Raw genomic sequence first — 23,015 nt, forward strand, 5'->3', positions numbered from 1 at the left:
ATATGCCTGCCTGCAGCACGCTGTCTCTGCTATGCAATCCAATGTGGAGTATGTCCCCTTACCAATTTGGTCTGTCTTGGACCATTGCAAATGGATTATCATGTGTGTGCTGTCCAGGTACAGATCGCTCCCCTGTAGGCACCTGATCCTAGGCTCAGCTTTGGAGGGGCAACAATCTTGCTTATGTGGTAGGCACCAAAAAATGCCATTGTAAAGGCCACCTTGAACAAGATCAGTTTGTGGCTACAGGCACAAATTGTTGCTAATGCCACCATCACTCTTTTCAGTACCTCAAAATCTAGGTGCCTGCACTGGTCCTCCTGTCTCGGCTTTAATCTACCCCAACCCTTCATGGACACCCTGCAGTAAAATGATTTGGTGGGGTCTATCGCTGTTGACAAATCTGTGTAATATGCTACGTCAGAGAGAGGCGTCTGGGTCCACGTGTGGATTCTGCCACTCTTAAATGCCCACTCAATTAAATTCTGTATGTCTGTCTCAGAGATTACTTGCCCCCCCCCCCACACACCCTCTCCCCAAAGCTGCACCAGTAACCTTTTGAAAGGTCCCTCAATACTTACAATAACGCTCCGCTGTTTTGCTGGTTAGGGCATTGTCCACCAATTCGGTCTGGACGGATTTACCAGCTTCCACAGTGATTGGGGTATCGGGGTCCCGACGGGGTCCACATGTGGTGTCAGTTCCTTGAAACGTCGCCACTGAAAACGAGACAGTGCGTCAGCCACAGCTTTCTCACATCCCAGTATGTGCCTTGCCCTCACTGCTATGTTGCTCTAAAGTTGACACCCTACCAGGTGACGTAGAAGGCATACTACCACTGGGAAAAATGCTGTGCCCCCGTTCACCACCTGCACCACCCCATAGTTGTCCAACCAGAGCATAATCTGTTTGTTGTTTAGTCTGTTCCCTCGTATGGAGAAGGCCACTATAATGGAAACAGCTTTAAAAGGGCCATATTAGTTGTGTAGCCCTGCTCTACCCACGTTGCTGGCCAGCGGGCTGGGGTCCATGGCATGCCCAAAATCGGCCGAAGCCTTCCTCCCCCGGCTGCATCAGTAAATAGCTCGAATTGCTCAGCTGGTACCCATGGGTTGCGCCAAATGACAGTTCCGTTGAAGTCGATGTGGAAGGTGAGCCACTGCTTAAGGTGCTCCTTACCTCCTCACACAATCCTCACTCTGTGATGCTTCTCCAGGAGACTGCTTCACAACCAAGCTAACCTCCAAAGTTGAGCCACCCAATGAGTTGTTGTACCTCATCCAGCTTTGCTTTATTCTTCAGGGACAGCACTTCTATTGCTTCGCTCAGCTCCTGTACCTTGGTTTGTGTCAATCTGAAAACCCCATCCACAGTGTCTAGTTCCATCCCTAGCAAGGTGTGTTGTTGGGCCCCCTGTTTTTTCCCTTGCCAGAGGCACCCCTAGGTGCCCCACCAGGTCCTGAAAACATTTTAGGAGCTCCTGGCAATCTGCTGAGCCTTGTGCTCTGATAAAAAAGAAGTTGTCTAGGTAATGGGTGACCCAGCCTTTTCTGCATTTCTTACTCACTGCCCAATCCAAGCATGTACTAAATGTCTCAAAGTAAGCACAGGAGATAGTGCAACCCATTGGCATATATTTGTTGTAGTAGAATGTTCTGTCCATTTGAAACCCCAGCAGGTGGTAGCTGTCTGGGAGTACCAGTAATAAGCAGAAGGCAGATACTATGTCAGTTTTAGCTAACAAGGATGCCCTGATGCTATCTAGTGCGTCATTCACTGTGGCATAAGACACCGAGCAGCTGTCCTGTCCCAGGACTTCATTTACTGACGTGCCTGGTGGGTATGGTAAGTGATGTATTAGCCTAAATTTGCCCTCCTCCTTTTTGGGGACCACCCCTAGTGGTGACACTATGAATGTTGCCATTTGGGGTTGGTAATAGGGACCTGCCACTCTGCCCAGCGTGAGCTCTTTTGCTATCTTTTGCCTCTCTACAGTTGAATTATCAAACATAGACTTCAAATTTTTGCAGCCGGAAATCCCGGGGGCCTTCATAGGGGATAGGAAAGACGTAACTGAAACCGTCACTTAATATGCACTTGTCTTCATCTTTATGATATGAACACAACATATTTATTAGCCAAACCACCTGAATGGATGTTGGATGAGGGTTGTTCGCCTTTTGGGGTCCCTTCTCTTCCCCTTGTTCTCTACTTCCTCTTACTGTGGTCCTTCTCCTCTGGATTGATTTTGCAAGACTGAGCTTACTTGCAGTCATCCTTGTGGTATTTCTAACAAGTGGGTGCCTTATGTGTGCTTGTCTGCCCTCAGCCTGCACCTTACTCTTGGTGTGACGTTGAAAGCCTTCTGGTCTACTTGTTCCCGAAGCTTGGCAAAAATAATGCTTCCGGTCTTCCACCCCTTCTCTGGCCACCACCATAAGATCAGTGAACCCTTCTACACCTTGTTGGTCCCACTCAATGACTGGCCAAATCTGCATTTTCTCCCCAATGCCCTTGATGTACCACAGGCAGGAATCACTCTGGTATTTTTGCTGGGCAGTGTTCACCCGCTGTTTATTTATGAACAAAGCCACTGCACTCTCTGGGATTTTCTCCACAAATATACTGGCTCATGTTCAAAAGGCCTTAAGCAAGTTTTCTATGGATCTTCCAACCCTCGTCCTGCACCTGTCCCCTTTTTTATCCTGTGCTGTCAAATCTAGGTCTGCATGCCGTACCTCCAGCAAGGAAAAAAATGTCAATTCATTCCTTGCACCAAATTCGCTCTTTAACTGGTAGTGGGATCATGCTGGCCAGGCCTGTCTTTCTTGCCATTATCAGTGGGGGCTGCTGGGCAATGGTCTAATGTACTCACTCGCCAACTTGCCCATCCCACCCTTTTGTATCCCACTGCCTGCCCATGCTTGTGTGGGGTCTGTCCCACCTTCTGCTGTACCCCTGACATCTATCGTGGGGCCCCTTCCATGGGGGTGCTTCTTACCGGCTAGTGCCTACTTGCCATGCCTTCTCGCCGGCGTCCTTGGCTGACCCCCATTTTCCTTCTAGGTGTCGTCCCCCTTGAGCTATTGTCTCTCGCCCTGCCGTTGCTGTAGGCCAGGAGAAAGCTGGATAACCCAGTGTGCCTGATGGCCTGCTCCTGCCCGCAGCCACCAAGGGGCAGCTCCTAACGGGTGCATTGATGGGTGATGTGCCCATGCGCCGTACCAGCGTGGCCCTTGATGTTGCTGCGCTGGGAGGGCCTGCCCCAATCGTCATGTCCTGCTGTATCACATTTACTATCCCAACTTGGGCCCCAAAGTTTTTGATGGTACCTGGGTGTGTACTCTTGCTTTGCGCACTCAGCCCATTACACTGCGCCAGTCGTTGCTTGACCGCTGTGGATCTTGGTGGGGCTGCCGTGTTGGCTCCAGGCCCCTCATCACATTCCTCCTCACTCCTGCTCTGTGTTGTCTGACCAAGCTCCACCTCTGGGTGTGGCTGCGCTACAATCGCCCCTTGCCTTCGTGCCTTTAGGGGCTCTACTGTACTGCATTGGCGCCATGGCGTTGTCCTTTTTTGTGTGTTGCCATAGACTCTTTTTAGCCCTGGTGGATGCTGCAGTTCTGGCCACAAGCACCCTTTTTTCCCGGACCCTTGGGCACTGGGCCCGGTCTGTTGCTGCTGACTTTAAATCCAGCCTGTGCTGCCCCATCCACGGTTGCCCCCCGGAACTGATTGCTCCCCTGCGCCCTCTTCTATTGCACCAGTAAACTCACGCCTTATCCAAAAGGTCCTCCAGGTCAGCATCCAACCCCGGCGCATTATTCCTCGTGCTTCCTCTGGCATTGATGTGGCTGCCATGTCCTGATCTGAGTCAATCCTCTCCCTGCCTGTGCTCCGGCACTTATTCCCTTCCATGAGTTTCGGCCCTTTCCCCAGTGAGTGTCCCCAATGGAAGCTGTGGTGCCATGAGACCCAAAACGTTCAGTGTGTTTCTATTAAAGTAGGTCATTAACCCAAGACACGTTCAGTGCAAGGCTGAAAGTTTGACCTTTATGCCCGAGGTGGTTTTAGAAGCAGTTTGTCCACTGTGGAGCAGTCCTTGCTAAGATTACCTTAATTAAAATTACTGCTGGTTAGCCACTCCAATCCTGCCAAATGACGAGACATGCCAGGACAAGAATCCTTGACCTTCAGTGTTCAGGTCTGAGACCGTGAACCTTATGCCACAGGTGACTGCTCATTACTCGTTCTTTTAATTTGACTACGCGCCGCTGGTAGAGATTAGCATAGTTTAAAGGAGGAAATGATTTCCGACAGACCCAAATAGAACCCTCGCCTCTCAGTGTAAATTGCTCCTCCCGCAGGAGGGCGGGCTTTGGCTGCTGCTGCACAGTTCAATCAGCCAATATTGTCTCATTCCTACGAATGGTCCAGCGCCACCTGCAGATTCCTTCGCGACGGGACACAACTGCGCTCCAGTGCGCAGGCTACTTCCAAAGAGTCACTCCCTGGGTCACTTCGGGCCACTCACCTTTCTGCATGCGGCACTCTTTGGTCTTAGTTAGCCACAGGCACACCCAGCAATCCTTATTCTTCGTCCTCTTCTTCCTCTTTTGGCGATGTCCCGCAGCCGATCCGACTGCAGCTGGTGTGACAACGCGATCACTCGCCTGAAGTCTCCGACTGGTAGCGGCAGTCTTCCAGGCCTAGGCGAACAACAATGGTGTCCCACGAGGACGATGGCGACACTCAACATTCAAGGTACTGCTGAAGTTTGTGCGGGGGGCTTCCATAGCCCACCTTTTACCCATACCTGGTGTGCCCGAGTGGCAGCTTCAGAGGTCACCTACCAATTCGGGCGCACCATTTTCATGGGCTGTCTCTCCCGTCTGCCCAAGGGAGGCGTTGCAGGTGGGCTCCAACTGGTCCGCTTTGCGAACCAGCCCACCCCCAATTCCCTGCCTTTGGCTGTTCAGATATTTCCTTTCACTCCTCACCCCATCTAAACAGCATCCGGTGTGTTCTCAACTACTGCTACTCTTCCAGTCCATTTTTTTTTTTTGGCAGCTGCAACTCACTGTCCTCCCCTCCGCAGGACAGCACCCATCATCCGCACTTATCCAACTTTTCTTACCCACACGCCTCCCTTCTTTACCACTTCTTGCCTGTATTTCTCTGTCTGCACCCCACCCAGCCTGCAACTCTTCTTGCTCCCACTTTTTCCTGGTCACACCCCTCTCTGACAATATTGTTTCTTCTCACGTATCTCTACACATACACTATTTAGCCCTGAGGATTAGCTAAGGCAATATTGCCTTATAACTGCAAATGAAAGTTAGCCATAATAATTTCATTCATGGCTGTTTCATGTATTCCCCAAGACAGCCACACTTTTGACCAGCTGCCTGGCAAGTGGAGAGCACTACACTAATTAATAATTGCACCCACCATACATAAGACTTGCTTATAATAGATGACCATTGGCTGGTTTATAGGCTGAAGAATTATTAATTCAAAAAAGACTGCAGCCAGGTGGCAATGCCACTTGGGGTGCTATACTGATTATCTGTAGTTGTGGTCTCTTACATTAATGCGTGGTTTTCGTTCACCAGCTAACCTGCAGCTTCACAGACTGAAACAGAGCGAGGCACTTTTGGCTAGCTGGGGGTCTAAATGAAAGTGTCATTTCTAGTATATAACAATTCAAATGTTTAATTCATGTTTGCCGTTGGTCATAACGTAAGACTCCTGTGGACGTGACTAGGAGTATTTTTAAGAGACATCGTGGACAAGGCTGTACCATTCTCAGTTCAACAAGTCATGTTCAGGTACTCGTTTGGAGGCTTATCAGGGCTTCCTTGCCTTCTTCTTCGACTACTGGATGAACATATACTCAACTTGCCTGATCCAGTACACTCTTTCAACCTACCTACATACCAACTACGGTCGTACTTTCCTTGGCCAGGACTGGCCCAGCCTTGATAAAGTCACTTGTGTGACGAAACACGTGTTGGCTGTTCTTCTGCAAACATGAAAACTCACCTATGACAAACGCTGTCTTAAGGATTAAAGACTTTGATCAACACCAACTTGGAATCAGTGCTTTCTTCTCCGCTTCTGGATCTACATTACCAGGGACACATTCTCCCATTGATCTTACTGGACTGTACTCCTCTGAGTGCCTGGTCAATCTGTAGCAAGTCATGTTAGGTATCGAGTTTGATTCGATACAAGTAGCATATACTATACCCGACTTCACAAAAATGCACCTGTTTATAGGCAATGACAGGCAGAGTGATTCTGTGGAGGAGAAAACATTAAAACAACTTTTAAGTTACTCTTCCAAGACATACGTTAAAGAATATGCACAAAGGCACACTAAAGAACAATCATTTGCAAAGCTAATAGATCTCACCTATTGATTAGGCAATCTTTTTTTAGCCATCCAGAACACCACTGCAGCTGATATGCAGCATGACTATTAAAAGGAAAAAAAAAAAAAGCGCAAGATGACGGAGCCACAAATAATTGTGGAGGCACACGCACGCAATCAACATGCATGTGCGCACCAATTAAGTAAGGTGGTAATTAAAAAAAAATAATAATAAGTTACCGATCTGAGATGTGCAACACGAGTGCGGCTGGTGGGAGACAAGCACATGGGTGTGAGTGCAACTGGAAGAAAGAAAAAAAATAAGCTGTAGGGAGACAGCTGAAAACACATGCACTCTTAATGAGTACTTACACAAAAATAAAAAAGTAGTTCCCTAAAAGCAAGCAGGGGAAAGCATAGAAGCTAGTCAATCAAAGAAATGGTAAAAAGGTTATGCTCCATGGCAGAGACAAATCCTAGATTTACAAGCTAGGTCACAAATAATAAGCAGGCAAATTAGAGTGCCAGTTAAACCAACCAATGATAAGCAATTGGCATATACTGCAAGCCCCTGTATGTTCTTGGTAAGCCCACAATGTCTTTTGCAACCAGACAGCTTGTGTCTTCTGTGGATTGACCTGAAGAAAACAAAAGGAATGTCTGGTATTAAACTGGAGCTGCCAGTCCCTGCAAAACAGTATATATGCATTTTTTAAAAAACAAAAATAAAAACAATAACACCAGAGCGAGTACAGGGTAGGTAGCAAAGGAGACAAAGGTGGGAAAAGAGGGCAGACATGGATGCTGGAGCAAGTAAGGAAGGAGAAGTCAACAGTGGGGCAGTTTCACCATTAGGACTCAGGGGCTGCGCCCCACTGAAACTCCTATACATCTATACATTCTTGCACAAATATTAATTAAATAAATGTATTTAGAAATACAATTATATATCTAAATCGATGTATTTAAACCTGGGCTGTCTGCCTCACCTAGTTCTGAAGCAGTAGACAATGTGCTGTTCGACGCAGGGCTTACCGTTGTAAAGCCCTTCATTGCCATTTTAATCTATGGTGGTATCTACTCTAGGCCAGTGACACTATTACTGTCACGGTTTTGGGCTTCAGCATCTCCATCACGGCACGAGGGCAGGCGTGTGTCATTCATTGGCATAGATCCCATCCTTTCCCATTCGTCACATGTACAAGTGGATGCAAGCATGTGCAACTTGGTGGCGTGTCCTCAGTAATGGTAAGTGTTATAATGCTAATCATGTATTACGTATATTGTGCTGAGACCCCAGGTCACACTCATCTCCTCTTCAGTGGTTGCTGGCTCCATTAGAAGTAGAACTGCTGTACTTGTTTAAAACAAACAAGCAGCATTTTGTTCCCTTACAAAGTTGATCCAAATTTCTGAGTCAAGGGCAAAGGAAGAAATATGTGTCTATAGTAAAAACAGTTATCTACTGTTTGGCGATAAAACGGCCTCTACCTTCTTGTCCTTAACATTAATGCCAAAAACATGAATTGCTTTACGAACAATGAACGTAAAAAACGTTAAGGCACTGGATGTCAGCAATTTAGTTCCTTTCTTATTTCACATGTTTTACTTAACCTGGCATTCCCCAAGAGTGTTAGCTATTTTATCATGTTGTGTTTCTGTATTTTTCTTGCATGTCTTATTACTCATGCATAGTGCAGATTTTGAGCTGTGCCAGGTGTTTAATAGGGACTTTGACTGAGAGCTCTGATGCGGAGGCTGAAGCCAAAACAAAGTGCCTCTCAGTGGGTTGGCCTCTCTGCAGAGCACACAGAACTATTGTCATGTCTTCCAGCTGCAATTCAAATGATGTGGAAATGTGTGTGAAGGGGGTACAAAGATGTCAAAAGATTTACGAGGCAAAAGCAAAAGGAAACAAACTGCTTAAATGTGAGTGAGTGCAGTGTATGTTTGTTTGGAAGTGGTGAAGTAAGGAGATGCAATGAAGCACCGTTGGGGAAGAGTGAAACAAACGTGCGGAGGAGGAAAAAGAGGCAGTTGAAGATGTGCAGATAACAAGGTATGCAGAGAAAAAAGGCATACACATCTAACAAGATGCACGTAGCTGAAGGCCAAAATGTCCTCCACAGGTGGCAAGCCTATTTAATTCACAGACTCACAATCTTAGGATTGAAACATTTCCAATTTTAATTATTTATGACAAATCATTGTTGTTACTCATTTATCTTAAACAGCTAACAACCACTGACAAAGCCAATCGTACTGACAGGTTTTAGGTGTGCGTCAATTGTTGTGTTATATAACTAGATGCAATTACATCTCAGAGAAAAACCAAAACACTTGTTGGGTGGCACACAATGGGAATCACAGACTTTTTTTTATGTTCCCTTTTAAAGAGCACTCCATTTTTAAATCCTATTTAAAGAACTCTCTCCAATTTGTTCCACATAGCTGTTTGCAGCCAGCAGCTGTAGGTGCTTCCTGAAGCCAGGTTAGAGCATTTTCTTCCAAAGTTGATGCTGCAAGCCATGCAAGACACTGAGCAAGCACACACTTCAAAGGGCTGAAGTATTTGTGTTGTACACTTTGCACATTACAGTAACTGTTGAATATATTAATGCAGAAAGATATGTGGCAGTATTTAATGTGTTTAATATTTTAAGACTATACATTCCCCTCTTTATAAACCCTGTGTAGTCACTAAATTATTTTGCTTTAAAATGCTCCCTCTGCTAAGTTTGTTTCAATTCTACTCAGGAGGAGGACCCACCCTGGACCCCCACGTTTGCCCATTAAGCTTTCTCGCGTTGCTTGCTGCACATATGTTATACCCAACTTTTAAGCCCCACCACTTTCAAATGTCACCAGCCACCACTGGGAAAGAGCAATATGCAAAGTACAAGGGCTGGAAATTTGAGGAGTGATAGCATACAAGGAAGCAAACATATGCACTCCTATAAAGTGCTGGAATAAAAAGAAAAAAAAGCTGTTCTCTGAACGTAAGCAGTCGAAGGATACAAGTCTTCCATTCAAAAGAATGGTAAATAAGTTATGCTCCAGGGACGGAAGGACACACATTAAAAGGAATGAAAATCCACTGACTAAGAAGCAAATGAGTGACAAGAAAGGAAACCAATGGTAAGAAAGACTGACCCAAAGTCCAACCGGGTCTTTGACAACAAGCGTGACCTGAAAACTGACCCTAGATCTTGATAACCTAGCAAATTACCACAACCTAACTAAATATATGTCATTTCAGAAAAAAAATAAGAAAGCCACTGCAAACGAACCCCATAATGAGATAAAGTGAAAGCACCCCGATGGAATACTACAGGTTTGTTTTTCAACCATAATGCTGTATGAATTTAGCATCAAACGGTTGACCAAGCTTTTCAGGTCACATATAAATGTAATGTTGCCTCTCATCCTACATGACTTCTATGCAAGCTTTGGAAGCACTGCCTTGTAGCAGTTTGGTACTTAAAGAGGAGCGCCAACAGGGAGTCAAAATCATACTTTTAATGCAACAACTCATTACTGTTAACCTCTTGGTTACAAATTGCATCTAGATTGCCATATGACTTTGTGCCTTCTGTTCTCCTTGCCTCAAACATATCTTAACACTCATCCTTCAATGACAACTCTCGACTACAACTGCAGTTCTAACATACTGTTATCTATAAAAGTCTACATATGCACCATTATCTATCCATACCGGTTCATTGATGCATACAACCACAGGCACACATGCATCTCCACATGTATTTATCAGTCATCACCCATCCATTCATCCAGTTTCTCACAGCTACCTGTTACCAATCTATCCAGAGTCTTCTCAAACCATGCCTAAGTTCCCCCATGAGCACACAAATCAGTACATTGATTAGTCTATCCAATATTCCACAATACATGTATGCTTGCATTTACCCTTCCACTGACTAACACATACATCCATTCACACTTATACATTCATCTGCATATACAGGGAGTGCAGAATTATTAGGCAAGTTGTATTTTTGAGGATTAATTTTATTATTGAACAACAACCATGTTCTCAATGAACCCAAAAAACTCATTAATATCAAAGCTGAATATTTTTGGAAGTAGTTTTTAGTTTTAGCTATGTTAGGGGGATATCTGTGTGTGCAGGTGACTATTACTGTGCATAATTATTAGGCAACTTAACAAAAAAAAATATATACCCATTTCAATTATTTATTATTACCAGTGAAACCAATATAACATCTCAACATTCACAAATATACATTTCTGACATTCAAAAACAAAACAGAAACAAATCAGTGACCAATATAGCCACCTTTCTTTGCAAGGACACTCAAAAGCCTGCCATCCATGGATTCTGTCAGTGTTTTGATCTGTTCACCATCAACATTGCGTGCAGCAGCAACCACAGCCTCCCAGACACTGTTCAGAGAGGTGTACTGTTTTCCCTCCTTGTAAATCTCACATTTGATGATGGACCACAGGTTCTCAATGGGGTTCAGATCAGGTGAACAAGGAGGCCATGTCATTAGATTTCCTTCTTTTATACCCTTTCTTGCCAGCCACGCTGTGGAGTACTTGGACGCGTGTGATGGAGCATTGTCCTGCATGAAAATCATGTTTTTCTTGAAGGATGCAGACTTCTTCCTGTACCACTGCTTGAAGAAGGTGTCTTCCAGGAACTGGCAGTAGGACTGGGAGTTGAGCTTGACTCCATCCTCAACCCGAAAAGGCCCCACAAGCTCATCTTTGATGATACCAGCCCAAACCAGTACTCCACCTCCACCTTGCTGGCGTCTGAGTCGGACTGGAGCTCTCTGCCCTTTACCAATCCAGCCACGGGCCCATCCATCTGGCCCATCAAGACTCACTCTCATTTCATCAGTCCATAAAACCTTAGAAAAATCAGTCTTGAGATATTTCTTGGCCCAGTCTTGACGTTTCAGCTTGTGTGTCTTGTTCAGTGGTGGTCGTCTTTCAGCCTTTCTTACCTTGGCCATGTCTCTGAGTATTGCACACCTTGTGCTTTTGGGCACTCCAGTGATGTTGCAGCTCTGAAATATGGCCAAACTGGTGGCAAGTGGCATCGTGGCAGCTGCACGCTTGACTTTTCTCAGTTCATGGGCAGTTATTTTGCGCCTTGGTTTTTCCACACGCTTCTTGCGACCCTGTTGACTATTTTGAATGAAACGCTTGATTGTTCGATGATCACGCTTCAGAAGCTTTGCAATTTTAAGAGTGCTGCATCCCTCTGCAAGAGATCTCACTATTTTTGACTTTTCTGAGCCTGTCAAGTCCTTCTTTTGACCCATTTTGCCAAAGGAAAGGAAGTTGCCTAATAATTATGCACACCTGATATAGGGTGTTGATGTCATTAGACCACACCCCTTCTCATTACAGAGATGCACATCACCTAATATGCTTAATTGGTAGTAGGCTTTCGAGCATATACAGCTTGGAGTAAGACAACATGCATAAAGAGGATGATGTGGTCAAAATACTCATTTGCCTAATAATTCTGCACTCCCTGTATACATTTATATTTTTCATCTATCCACGCCCATTCAGACATCTCTTTGTCGTCCCAGCAATTTATTATCTCTTCCCATACAAGCACTGATCTGTTACATAAAACCATAAACCAATCCCCCTTATGTGGATATATTGATTCAACAAATCTAGTCCATCGCCCACAACTACATCTCATATGCAGCTGTGACTATGCAAAGGTCAGAATCTTCCCCACAAATGTATAGTATGATTATGCAAGCTGGCACCTTACTGCACAAGTCAGAACACTTTTTAGATAACTTCTGGTGACAAGAGGGACTTATAATTTGATTATTATTTAGGTCAAGGGGGCAAACAAAATTATATTGATTATATTGAGTGGCACATTTATGGATGTGTGTGCATGACAAGCACTTCCTAAACAGTTTCTTCTTCTCAGGAAGTTACCATCCAGATGAAAGAAATTGTTTAACCTGAGAAAACAGTAATAAGATGAAATCCTGGCACTGGAGAAGGAAGCAAAATAGTGGAAAAAACATCTGTCTAAAAGAATTTAACAAAGAAAACACATTAAAGACAAAGATGACAAAAGAAGCCATATAAAGAAACTATGCTATGCAGCGATAGACTGAAGATTATAAAAAGGAATTAAAGGCAATTAAAATAATATGGTTTAATATTTGCTATCAACTTGATATGCACAAAAATGAGAAGTTCCACTACAACATCTTTTAGGGCGCAACACCGCGGCAATCCTTCACAAAAATGCACAAGTAAGCTTTTCCCATGCATTAAACAAAAACAGGATGATGGACAAATCCCCACAAATCACTGTTCTTATCTTCTCCACTGCCATTTGTTTCTCCCGGCTGCTATTCACCATCTGAAAAACTATATATATATTGACCGGTACCTACACACATTGAACATGAACCTCCCTGCTCACACTTTCAACTGACATATTAATGAAAAATTGTGAATTTGAAGCAGCAGATTCCCTAAACTTTACACTAATGTTTTACATCAGAATTATTTCAAAAACTTAACCCAACAACCTAATTTCCTTTACTGGGATAATACAGAGTCTGTGATTATTAAAATCCACAAAAACTTTGGTGTCTGCTAAACTGAAAAACAAAATCAATTACTAAATGGCACAGACCACTTTCATACTTAGATATGTTATACTAACTTCTGTATTAAAACATAAAAGAAACATACATAGAGTAAGTTCAAACTAGTTGCAGCCCCTTCAGTATTGGTGAATTCACTAGTCGCCCTCCAATACTATTCCGGCTTCTCTTCCTTTGTATCTGTGTGCTCTTTCAACTGTTTTGCAGCACTTTTATCTGCTTCATTGGCACTCTCTACTTGGATAGCTTCTTCCTGATGTGCTTCTGAGACGATTTCTTCTTGGGATTTTTGGTCTATGTGTGTTTCTACTGTTTGCTGGGTTTCTGTGAGGATTTTAGCCGGTTGTGTTGTAAGTGGATCATCAGCAGTCTCCTTTTTGCTTTCTTTAACAACTTCTTGCAAATTATATTTTCTAAAACGAATATAATCTTCAACAACAGTTATACAGCAGACATTTTTGATAATTTCAACAACTACAGTGTACTGTGGATTAGTAAGGTCTACTTTGTTCTCTGGATTTAAGCTTCCCACAATTCCTAAAGGACAAAAAGAAAAAACACAAAATACGTCTGAATTAACCGTAAATATTGCATAATACATTTATGCACATAATTGATAGGAGTGTTTTTTATGACTGAAAAATTTGGCAGCATATTTGGTTGCCAAACCCTATTGCACTACATTTGTTAAGGTTACCATATTGCATCAATATCTAGTGCCATTACTCATCACAAACCAACTTATTTTTCAATGCTATGAAGACAAATCTTTTTAGGTTTTGGGTAGACATTGCTTGCGCTGTCTCTTTCGAAGCATTGTATATACTTTGTGACTTACCTTTTTTATCAGTTCCTTCTATTGTATTTTATTTAAAATGCTTACTTGCTAGTGATGAATCTTTCTTCTTTGTCCCTCCTTTTTGTGTTTGTTTCTTCCCACGGAGCACTGCCCAAATACTATATCTTGAGGCTTTGGTTGTTTATGTGTTTGTTCTGTGGGACAATTTATTTCCTCTATTTCCTACTCGTGTTACTGGTGAGTGAACGTTCAGCTAAACCTCACCCTGCTTCCCCTGCCTTTCGAATTCGAGCTTGAATGAAAACAGGCCTGTAAACATTGTTCTTATCTCGTTTTTGTTTTTATTAGCTAGCTAGCACTCCAGAGACATGTCTGCAGGCTGCCAGTTGTTTTGTAGATTGACCATCCGCTATTTTGCAGATGGTTGGAAAGCGCTAGATGGGCGTGCTGGTAATCTGATTGAAAGCTACCTTTTTGCAACTTGGCTTAGCGTGATCGAAAAGTTGATAGGGCATTTGTAAACAAACCCGTAGATAAGAGAACCAGAAAAGCATGCGGTAAATGTCAATTCAAGTGTAATCTGTTCTAGAATTTTTTTCTATTTTTTTAAATTATAGATGAACCTGCCAGAACTGCTATTGTACTTTGGGCATGGAGTGCTGTATGCAAGAGCGTTTCCACAGCTGCCGTCTTTGGTGCACAGTATGTGTGCGAGCTGTCATTTTCTGAATGAGGGGCTCTGTCCTGCTGTTATAAGTGTATATGTTCTGCTTCTATGCTGTGCCCGTGCCTGATGGGAGCTCTTGTGTCCTGTGCCGTGTTTGGCTGTGAGTGTGTGGTGCTGCCTCGGCCGCTGTACCTGTTCAGTGTGCAAGGAGCTCTTGCACTGTTGCTGCCTGTGCTGTGACCTTTCTTTGTAAGGGAACACTCCTGCTTGCCTCCTCTGCTGTGCCTTTTGAGGACACGAGGGGAGCTTGCACATATGTGCCACCCTTCTCTCTCAACCTACTCTCAGAAAGTGCACTGTACTGTCTTCAGGGCGTATGAGAGCATTATAGTAACTTTTTTTTTTTTAAAGTTAAAATTCTGAACTTGTGTTTTGCCTCATTTTTTGGAGGGAAACTTGGCTCTATGCACTCTGGATGCTCATGATAACCCAATTAGTTAAAAGAAAACGTAACTATTTGACGATTACATCCCAAGCCCACTCAAGAAATCTCACTTTGGGTTTTCGCCCGTAACTGCTACTAGGTGATTTTAGAGAAGTATTCATGTTAGCTAAATTTTCTAAAGCAGTAATGTTAACTTAGCTGTGGAAGTCATTTATTCATGGAGCAGACATTTCTGCAGAGATGCTTGCATAAAAACACCCACCCTCCGCTAAAGACATGAAAGTGGTCAGAGAAGTGCTCGCTGTGTGGTATACTACAACTGGTTTTTAAGCGAGCCGGCCATCCTCCCACTTTCCTTGGGCCTCCAACCCCCACTTCAGCGCAAATGAAACATGATCTCTACCCTCTCCCCCATAGCCCCTATTCCCCTTGTTCGCACTGCTGGAAACGTATTGGTCTGTTGGGCGTTTCTCGAAGGGAAATTGTATTGTCTTTATTCCTGGTTCAGACTTCGTCAGAGTCCACTGCATTCCTGGCTGTTTCTCCTATTTCTCTCCGTCTCAAAGGTCAGCTTCAGTCAGTGATAACTTGGAAAGGCCTAGTAATTCCCCGCCCTTACCTGCTCCCCTCGACCCCCTGCTCAAAGTGCATTGGAGAGATGCCTGTTGTTGTATAAGAAAGCGTGCTTTGTGATGAAATTTTGCTTTCACCAATAGCAAAACCTTCCAATGCAAGAGTAGGACTCTGTTGGATCACCTAAGACCTGTAAAATGTTGCATTGATAAGTCACAATGTTGTAGTGTTCTGCGTTCCTATCAACTCAGTCGCCAGGGGTGATTGGCAGTAAGGTGTGCATGTGTGAGGCCCAGCCCTGGCACTGCTGCAGCGCAAGCATGGTCAGTAGTTGGTTAGCACACTTTTCTACATATGAATGCTACTGAATGTAGGTCTTTGAAGAGCAGTGAACTGTGCCGGGCCGTTGTGCACTTAACACCACCTCCCCAGCTTATATTTACATGTGCACACACAGACATCATTGCACTTTTAATTGTCTGCTCATGCTGAACAATATCCGCAAAAACAATGGTAAAACTAGTAGGTCTGCATTCACATCCAAAAAAAGGAGAGACCTATTGGTTATGTTATAGCTTGTTTATCTCTTTCATCGCATGTTGTTTCTTCACTTTCTCTGCGGCTACAGTGCAGTTAATCGCCATTGCATCTTACTGTATGTGACTTTTTAGGTCTCGGCTAGACAGTGTATTTTTCAAGGACTTTTCTGCCGTGCTGCTATACAACATGGCTAAAAGACATTGACAACGCCAATAATGCCTACATTGCCGAGACTAATTGGCTATCCAAATGCTCGTCTTTAGTTGCGGAAGGAGGCAAAACACAATGGCCAAGATTTACAAAAGTTAATTAAAAAATCTTGAAATTGCAACGTAGGTGTAATTCTACACGAACCAAAGTTAACTCTGCATTGAATTCTCAAATAACTTAAGGTGTACTCCCCATCACTGTTATAGCTTGCAATGAGTAGTCTTAGGTGTAGCATCTGTCCACCCAGACTTTCACCCACGAAGACAATTTTGCAAAAAGAAACAAAGCAAGTAGGGGTCAGAACCCTTAATTTTCCATTTGTTTCACAAGAGTCCAGAGAACATTTATTACCAATTGTGAAGGCGGCCTATGCCAATGTTTATGAACTACACAATTAAGGACCAACCAAAATTGTTTTTCGATTACCCAAGCAACAAAAATGAATTGGCATTTAGGAAAAAATACACGAGGCAGGGAATGCTTATGCTTCACATACAGCAACTCCACTATCATGTTAAAACAAAGTGGAAATAGAACACTCAATAACATTTTAAAATAGATGCTAGCTAAGTTATACGTCTATGCACTGTTACCATAAATTAACGGGAGAATCACATTAAACCACTATATGTGACTAGTACAGCTAACTTGGTTTTGAGAGAACCGGGACCATCTTTAATTTCAAGACTTAGAGGATATGACATTATAAAGGTAACAGACTAGAGCAAAGCCAACAATGGCCTGGACCCTAATGGGCTCCCTGGAGTTTTGTTCATGATGGACCTCAAACTTTGGTTAGGATTTCTGTTACCTTTGCACCAAAACACTGCAAACACAGTCACAGTGCCAGATTCGTGTAAAGGGTCTATTCCAGAACAGAGGTGGTCAACAGTCTCCGGCAAATTTCAAATTCAAAGACGATTTTTTGTTCCAAACATTTTCTGGCGCTTCCTACAACAAACTCATTTTGCACACCATCATAAAGAGGTCCAAAATGGGTTTGGATATACAATTAGATGCTGTAATCAGCATTTGAGCACAAAATGTAATCTGATGCCTTGATGGTGCATGCGGACACAAAGCTCGAGTAACATTTGTTCTGAAATGCCTGGACCGATTAACTTCATTAACTGAATCACCTCATTCTCATCCTTATCCTTATGTCCTCATGTTATTCTGTAACGTGAGGCACGGTCCATGTTTTGCTATTCTCTCCTCCAAGAACCCTGTTTCGTAGGGTTGGCATAAGCAGCCCAATCTCTTCACTGGTAACTTTACCAAAGCAGTACACAAACAAAATCAAAATAGAGTCTCAAGACCCATAAAGAAGTGAGAGGACTGGGACAAAGAAAATATGACTTGGTTTAATGAAGATCATCGTTTAAGTAAACGGTGCAATGGTAAGAAATACACCAAATGTTTGTTGGTATAGCTAATTTTGATGCAAAAAAAACAAAAACCTCTTTCTGTATCATTCAACTTTCCATGACTATCAACGGACGATTTGCACAAAGATAATCTGTACTGCAACATGAATGTGAGAGGAGTTTGATCATAGCAGTGTCTTACAAGTCTGTGAAACAGATATATTTAACAAACTGGTTCAAGAACTGGTCCAAAAAGGGGACACGGCCAGGACATCTATCCAACATGGTGGCTGCAAGGTGAGCTCCTGCTTCAGTACACCCATTGCAGCCAGAACCCTGTGTCCCTGGCCAATCCCAGACCTCCTCTGGGTAATTGGATGGTGAGGAGAGGTACCTGACACGGCAGCCACCCTGGGGAAAGACAAAGGCACCGTCCACTCAGCCCATTCCAAAACTAAGCTGCACCCTCAATATCACGGCTGGTCCCACTGCAAGGCAAAACATCGGTGGTGCTCCTACTCATGGGGGAGGGGGGGGGGGTGGTACTGCACCACATACCTCTGCCCTAAACAGTGTCCATGGACCCAAACTGCTGCCAAGGAGGAATCCTCCAATGTAGATTGAAACCCCCACACCAGATAGTCTCCCCTCCTGGGATGGCACAGCCTTACTGACACCTTTGGCGATTTGAGGGCCAGACAGGAATGAAAACAGCGGAGACCAATTGATATGGTGCCAACTAGCATACCCACTACTCTACTGAATTGGGCTAACCGTGCCTCCTTGAGGCCCTAACCGAGAAGGACCAATGCTTTCTAGACTCTACCTGCTGCCACTCAAGAACAGCTACTAACATTGGCCGAAATCCACAGGTGAGCTATAGCTGATGAACCACACTCTCAGGGGTATAAGGAGGGATAGACATGGCAGCAAACTCTCACTCACAGGGTCCGAGCTCTCAGTCTGTTCCCTCCCCTAGGAACACTCAACACTTTCTCACACCAGACAGTGACACAGCGCCCCACACCGGGCGGCAAGACCAATGGCATGGTGAGGGCCAAAGGCCCAAGTGGACCCCAATCTTACCAGGTACACAAATGTGCATTCGTAAAAAGAGGGGTGGAGAAAAAAAAGGGAAATATGGTGATGGTAGAGGAGGCAACTGGGAAAAAAAAAAAATATCAAGGTCCCATACTTATGGAACTGCTACAAGCTATCTAGGCCTCCAGAGCGGGCTTAGAAATGGGAATAGAAACAGTGGCAGTGGATATCATACTAATACAGACAGATATGGGTAAAATTGCTGACCGAGTGACCATAACGGAGACTACCCTAAAAGAAAACTCTGGTTCAATCAAAAGTTTGACCGTTGAAATCTACCTTCTCAAAGAGACCACCAAACTACTCCACACCAGAGCAGAGGACGCCGTGGGTAGATCACAGCACAATAACGTACTATTTGTGGGAATACCTGAAAAAGCAGAAGAAACTTCATTGAGGAGTTCCTTTCCCTCGGATGAACACCACAGATTCTCACCTCACTTTGCAGTGCAGCAGGCCCACAGAATAGCTGGAATTGGGCTGAGACCAGTACCAAGGCCAAGACCAATAATTTCCCACTTTCTAAACTTTAAAGACAGGGATGCAGTGATAAGAGCAGCCTGCCAGAAGGGCCCGCTCCTCCCTGAACACCATTTGAATGCTAGCTACATGGCACAACGCACAACTCGCTGATCAATGCTAATCTTACTCAGCGCAGCAGCAGGGTTAATGTCTAGACTTGACTATTTCCTGGTCCCCTGGAACCAAGTAGGATGATATCATGATAAGAATTACCTGTCCAGGGGCATTTCAGATCACTCCCTAATGTACACCCACCTTGCGAGGTGGTAATGGCGGTGGGGAGGGTGGCAGGGAGGAAATATGAGATTTGGAGGATGAACCCCCAGGAAACTACAAGACTGGAACACTAGAAAGCACCGGATGATGGTCACTGAGCTCTATTTTAAGGAAACACTGACTTAGTACCCTCTCACGTAACCACATGGGAGGCCTATAAAGCTGTCACGAGGGGCTATCTAATATCTCACATAATGGGTAAGAAACAGGAGAGACCAAAAGAAGAGGTGGCTGGGCCTGAAACATAACTGATGAAATGAGGTGGACCCCGGGCGTCAGCCCTCGCCAGACCTCTGGAACCACTCTGCCTTGGCAAGGAAGGAGTATCATAGCCTGAGAGAAGATGAAGCAGGACCCAAATGCCACTTTAAACTTCACAGACTATGTGAAGTGAGTATCTGAGGGGGGAAATTGATAGCACAAGTGGCACTTGAGGCAGGATACCTTACACTATAGATAACCAGGGGATACCAAAACACAAGGCAGGCAACACTGCACAGAGAGTCGTACCCACCTAGTGGACTGCTATAGTCCAAATGGACAGCGGTGTAGCAGACATCTGGCGTTTTGTAACAGACCTTCCCACACCAACACTAACCCACCCTGATTCGGAGGCCTATGACGGGGAGCTCCAGACAGAGGAAATATGCAAGGCCATCCAGCAACTCCAAAGGACAGAGACTCCGGGACCTAATGGCTTCCCTCCACAGTTCTATAGATATGTGAGCCACCTGGTGACAGTATCGATAAGCCAGATGCTGTTCGCAGACAGGAGGGAGGAGGCCCTTACCCTGGACCTGAGAACTACCACCACGGTCATGATTCATAAGGGCAAATTCCCAGAGCAATGTTACCCTTATAGGCCAATCACTTTGCCCAACTTAAAAGTCAAAATACTGGCAAAGCTCCATGCAAACAGGCTGAAACAGGTGATCGTCAGACTGATGGCCCCTGACCAATCGGATTTTATGCCCAAATGACCACCCAACGAAATGTGGCAACCCTTCGGATGTCTGGTCCAGAGACATAATGTGGCAGAAGCAGATGTGCTGCTTTCTCTAGATGCCAGAAAGGCTTTTGAGTAGGATAAATGGGGCTTCCTATGGGCAGTTCTTGACATAATGGGATTCATTAAAGAATGTGTGTTCTGAGTCAGACTGTTTTACATATAGCCGACAGCCAGGGTACAGGTGAACGTGGTACTCACTCAAAGATTCTATGTAGGATGCAGAACCAGGCAGGGGTTGCCCACTTTGTCCCCTCCTTTTCATGCATGCCCTGGAATCCCTGTAGTGTTGGGTGAGGGTGGACAGCTAGGGTTGAGATGCACACCAGAACAAAAGGATATCATCTCCCTGTATGAAGAAGATATATTTTTATATCTATTGGACCCCAGGACTCTAGAGATGCTCAATACTTATGGCAATCCTTCAGGGAAATTTATAAAATGGCAAAAATCTGTCATGCTTCCACTGTCCCAATAGACCCATTCAGAGATTATAGGACTGCCCGCTGCGCTAGACTCAGGGGGCTTCTGATATCTAGGAGTTTGGGTTACGTGCAACCCCAGGAACCATTCTGGAACACAACTTGGGTGGGCCTTGGACAAGTATAAGAGAGATGTCAGACACTACAGAACACTCCCTTTATCCCTAATGGGTAGAGCATCTCTGTATGAGATTATTACATTCCCTAAATTCCTCCATTTACTCCAAAATACACTGTTTGAAGTCCCATAGGAATTCTTTAAAATTGTAGAGAAAACCACACAGGCCCTGCTATGGGATGGAAGAACCCTCCCACCCTGCATAGCACTACTGCTAGAAATTGGGTCTCTAGTTGGCAGCTGTATGCACCCTGGCCAAATAGGGACCACAATCCTAGTCAGGGTAAGTCAAATATATAACGTAAATTAACCTGTGCTCACCCTCTGGTAACTTGGTGCAAACACTTAGAAAGGCAATCTGTAAAATATTTAAGCAGCACACCTATAGTAATCACAATGAGAACACCACAAAAAGACTCCACACAGTGTTAGGAAAACAGAATCTTTATCTATTAAAAATAAGACCAAAGTGACAAAAAGCCAATTAAGGTATCTCACTTTTCAAACTTATGAAGTCAGTGCTTGTATCAAGTTTCCTGGTTTAAGATGATGTGGGAAATTCTGTGATATGAATGCACTTCATTTAAATAAATTGTGGTAATACTGGAGTCATGCTCTTTCCCAGTGAGCAGCCAGGTGTTGTGTTTGCGATTAAGTCTCTCCCCAATGTGGTGGAAAGAAAAACTATTGAGGCCATGGGGGAGCTGTTAGTGGACCAGCAGCACCAGGGGAATCACCACCATGGCCACGGTTTGAGAAGTAAGGAGATGGTGTGGTGGCTGGTCGGGCCAAAGCCGCTCTACGATCCTTGGCAAAGCGGATGGTAGACTGTAGGGAAGCCACTCTGCGATCCTTGGCATTTGCAGGCGGCAAGCTGCAGGGAAGCTGTGCTGCTATCCTTGGCAAAAGCGGGCAGCAGGCTGCAGGGAAGCCACTCTGCGATCCTTGGCAATTGTGGGCGGAAAGCTGCAGGGAAGCCGCTCTGCGATCTTTGGCAAAAGCAGGCAGCAAGCTGCAGGGAAGCCACTCTGCGATACTTGACAAAAGCGGACTGTGGGCTGAAGGGAAGCTGCTCTGACGCCTTTGATGTCCGAGACCATTAGTAGAACCGGAGGCAAGTCAGCAATGTCAGTGACATTCGTAAAATAGCAACAAAATCTGACTTTACCAGTCAAGAGGATTTATCATTGCCATTCCAATGATACCAAACATGAAGCAGCTACTGCTCTCAGATCAGGAATTACAGCTTTAAAGTATTTTAAGGATTTCCCAATGCTGGCCTGTTACAGCAGCAGGGCTCACAGTAATGAAAAATGACCTTGGGAGTTTTTCATTACCAGGACATGTAAAACGTAAAAGTACATGTCCTGCCTTTTAAATATGTGCATCCTGCCCTGTGGGTCACACAGGGCCTACCTTATGGGTAACATATGTACTAAAATGGGCGTTTAGGGCTTGGCAAGAGTTTTTAAGTGGCGAGTCTAGATGGCAGTGAAACTGCACACAGGCTCTGCAGTGGCATGCCTGAGATATGTTTACAGGGCTACTTAAGTGGGTGGCACAATCAGTGCTGCAGGGCCACTAGTAGCATTTAATTTCCTGGCCCTGGGTATATGGTATACCATGTCACAAGGGACTTGCAGGTAAATTAAATATGCCAATTGGGATACACCAATGTTACCATGTTTAGGGGAGAAGCACATGCACTTTAGCACTGGTTAGCAGTGGTAAAGTGCTCAGAGTCCGAAGGCCAAAAAAGATATAGGTAAAAGGCAAAATGTCTGGGGTGAGACCAGCCTAGGGATGCCAGGTCTAACAACTACCAACTCCAGTAAGGGATCCATACGATAGGGGGCTCAGCCTACCCAATTTCTGCCTACAGTACT

At 44.5% G+C, this 23,015-nt stretch overlaps 1 protein-coding gene across 1 annotated transcript in view; it reads right to left on the reverse strand.

The window, feature by feature from the left end:
- Positions 1 to 12,548: 12,548 nt before the first annotated feature.
- The window catches only part of THUMPD1 (THUMP domain containing 1), a 65,212-nt gene continuing 54,745 nt past the window's right edge, over positions 12,549 to 23,015 (reverse strand). The window contains exon 4 of the mRNA XM_069210270.1: positions 12,549 to 13,560. Within this exon, the coding sequence (XP_069066371.1) occupies positions 13,178 to 13,560 (383 nt within the window). The 3' untranslated portion in view covers positions 12,549 to 13,177. The remainder of the gene's footprint in view (positions 13,561 to 23,015) is intronic.

This window comes from Pleurodeles waltl, chromosome 10 (genome assembly GCF_031143425.1).
Source record: "Pleurodeles waltl isolate 20211129_DDA chromosome 10, aPleWal1.hap1.20221129, whole genome shotgun sequence".
Classification (NCBI taxonomy): Eukaryota; Metazoa; Chordata; class Amphibia; order Caudata; family Salamandridae; genus Pleurodeles; species Pleurodeles waltl.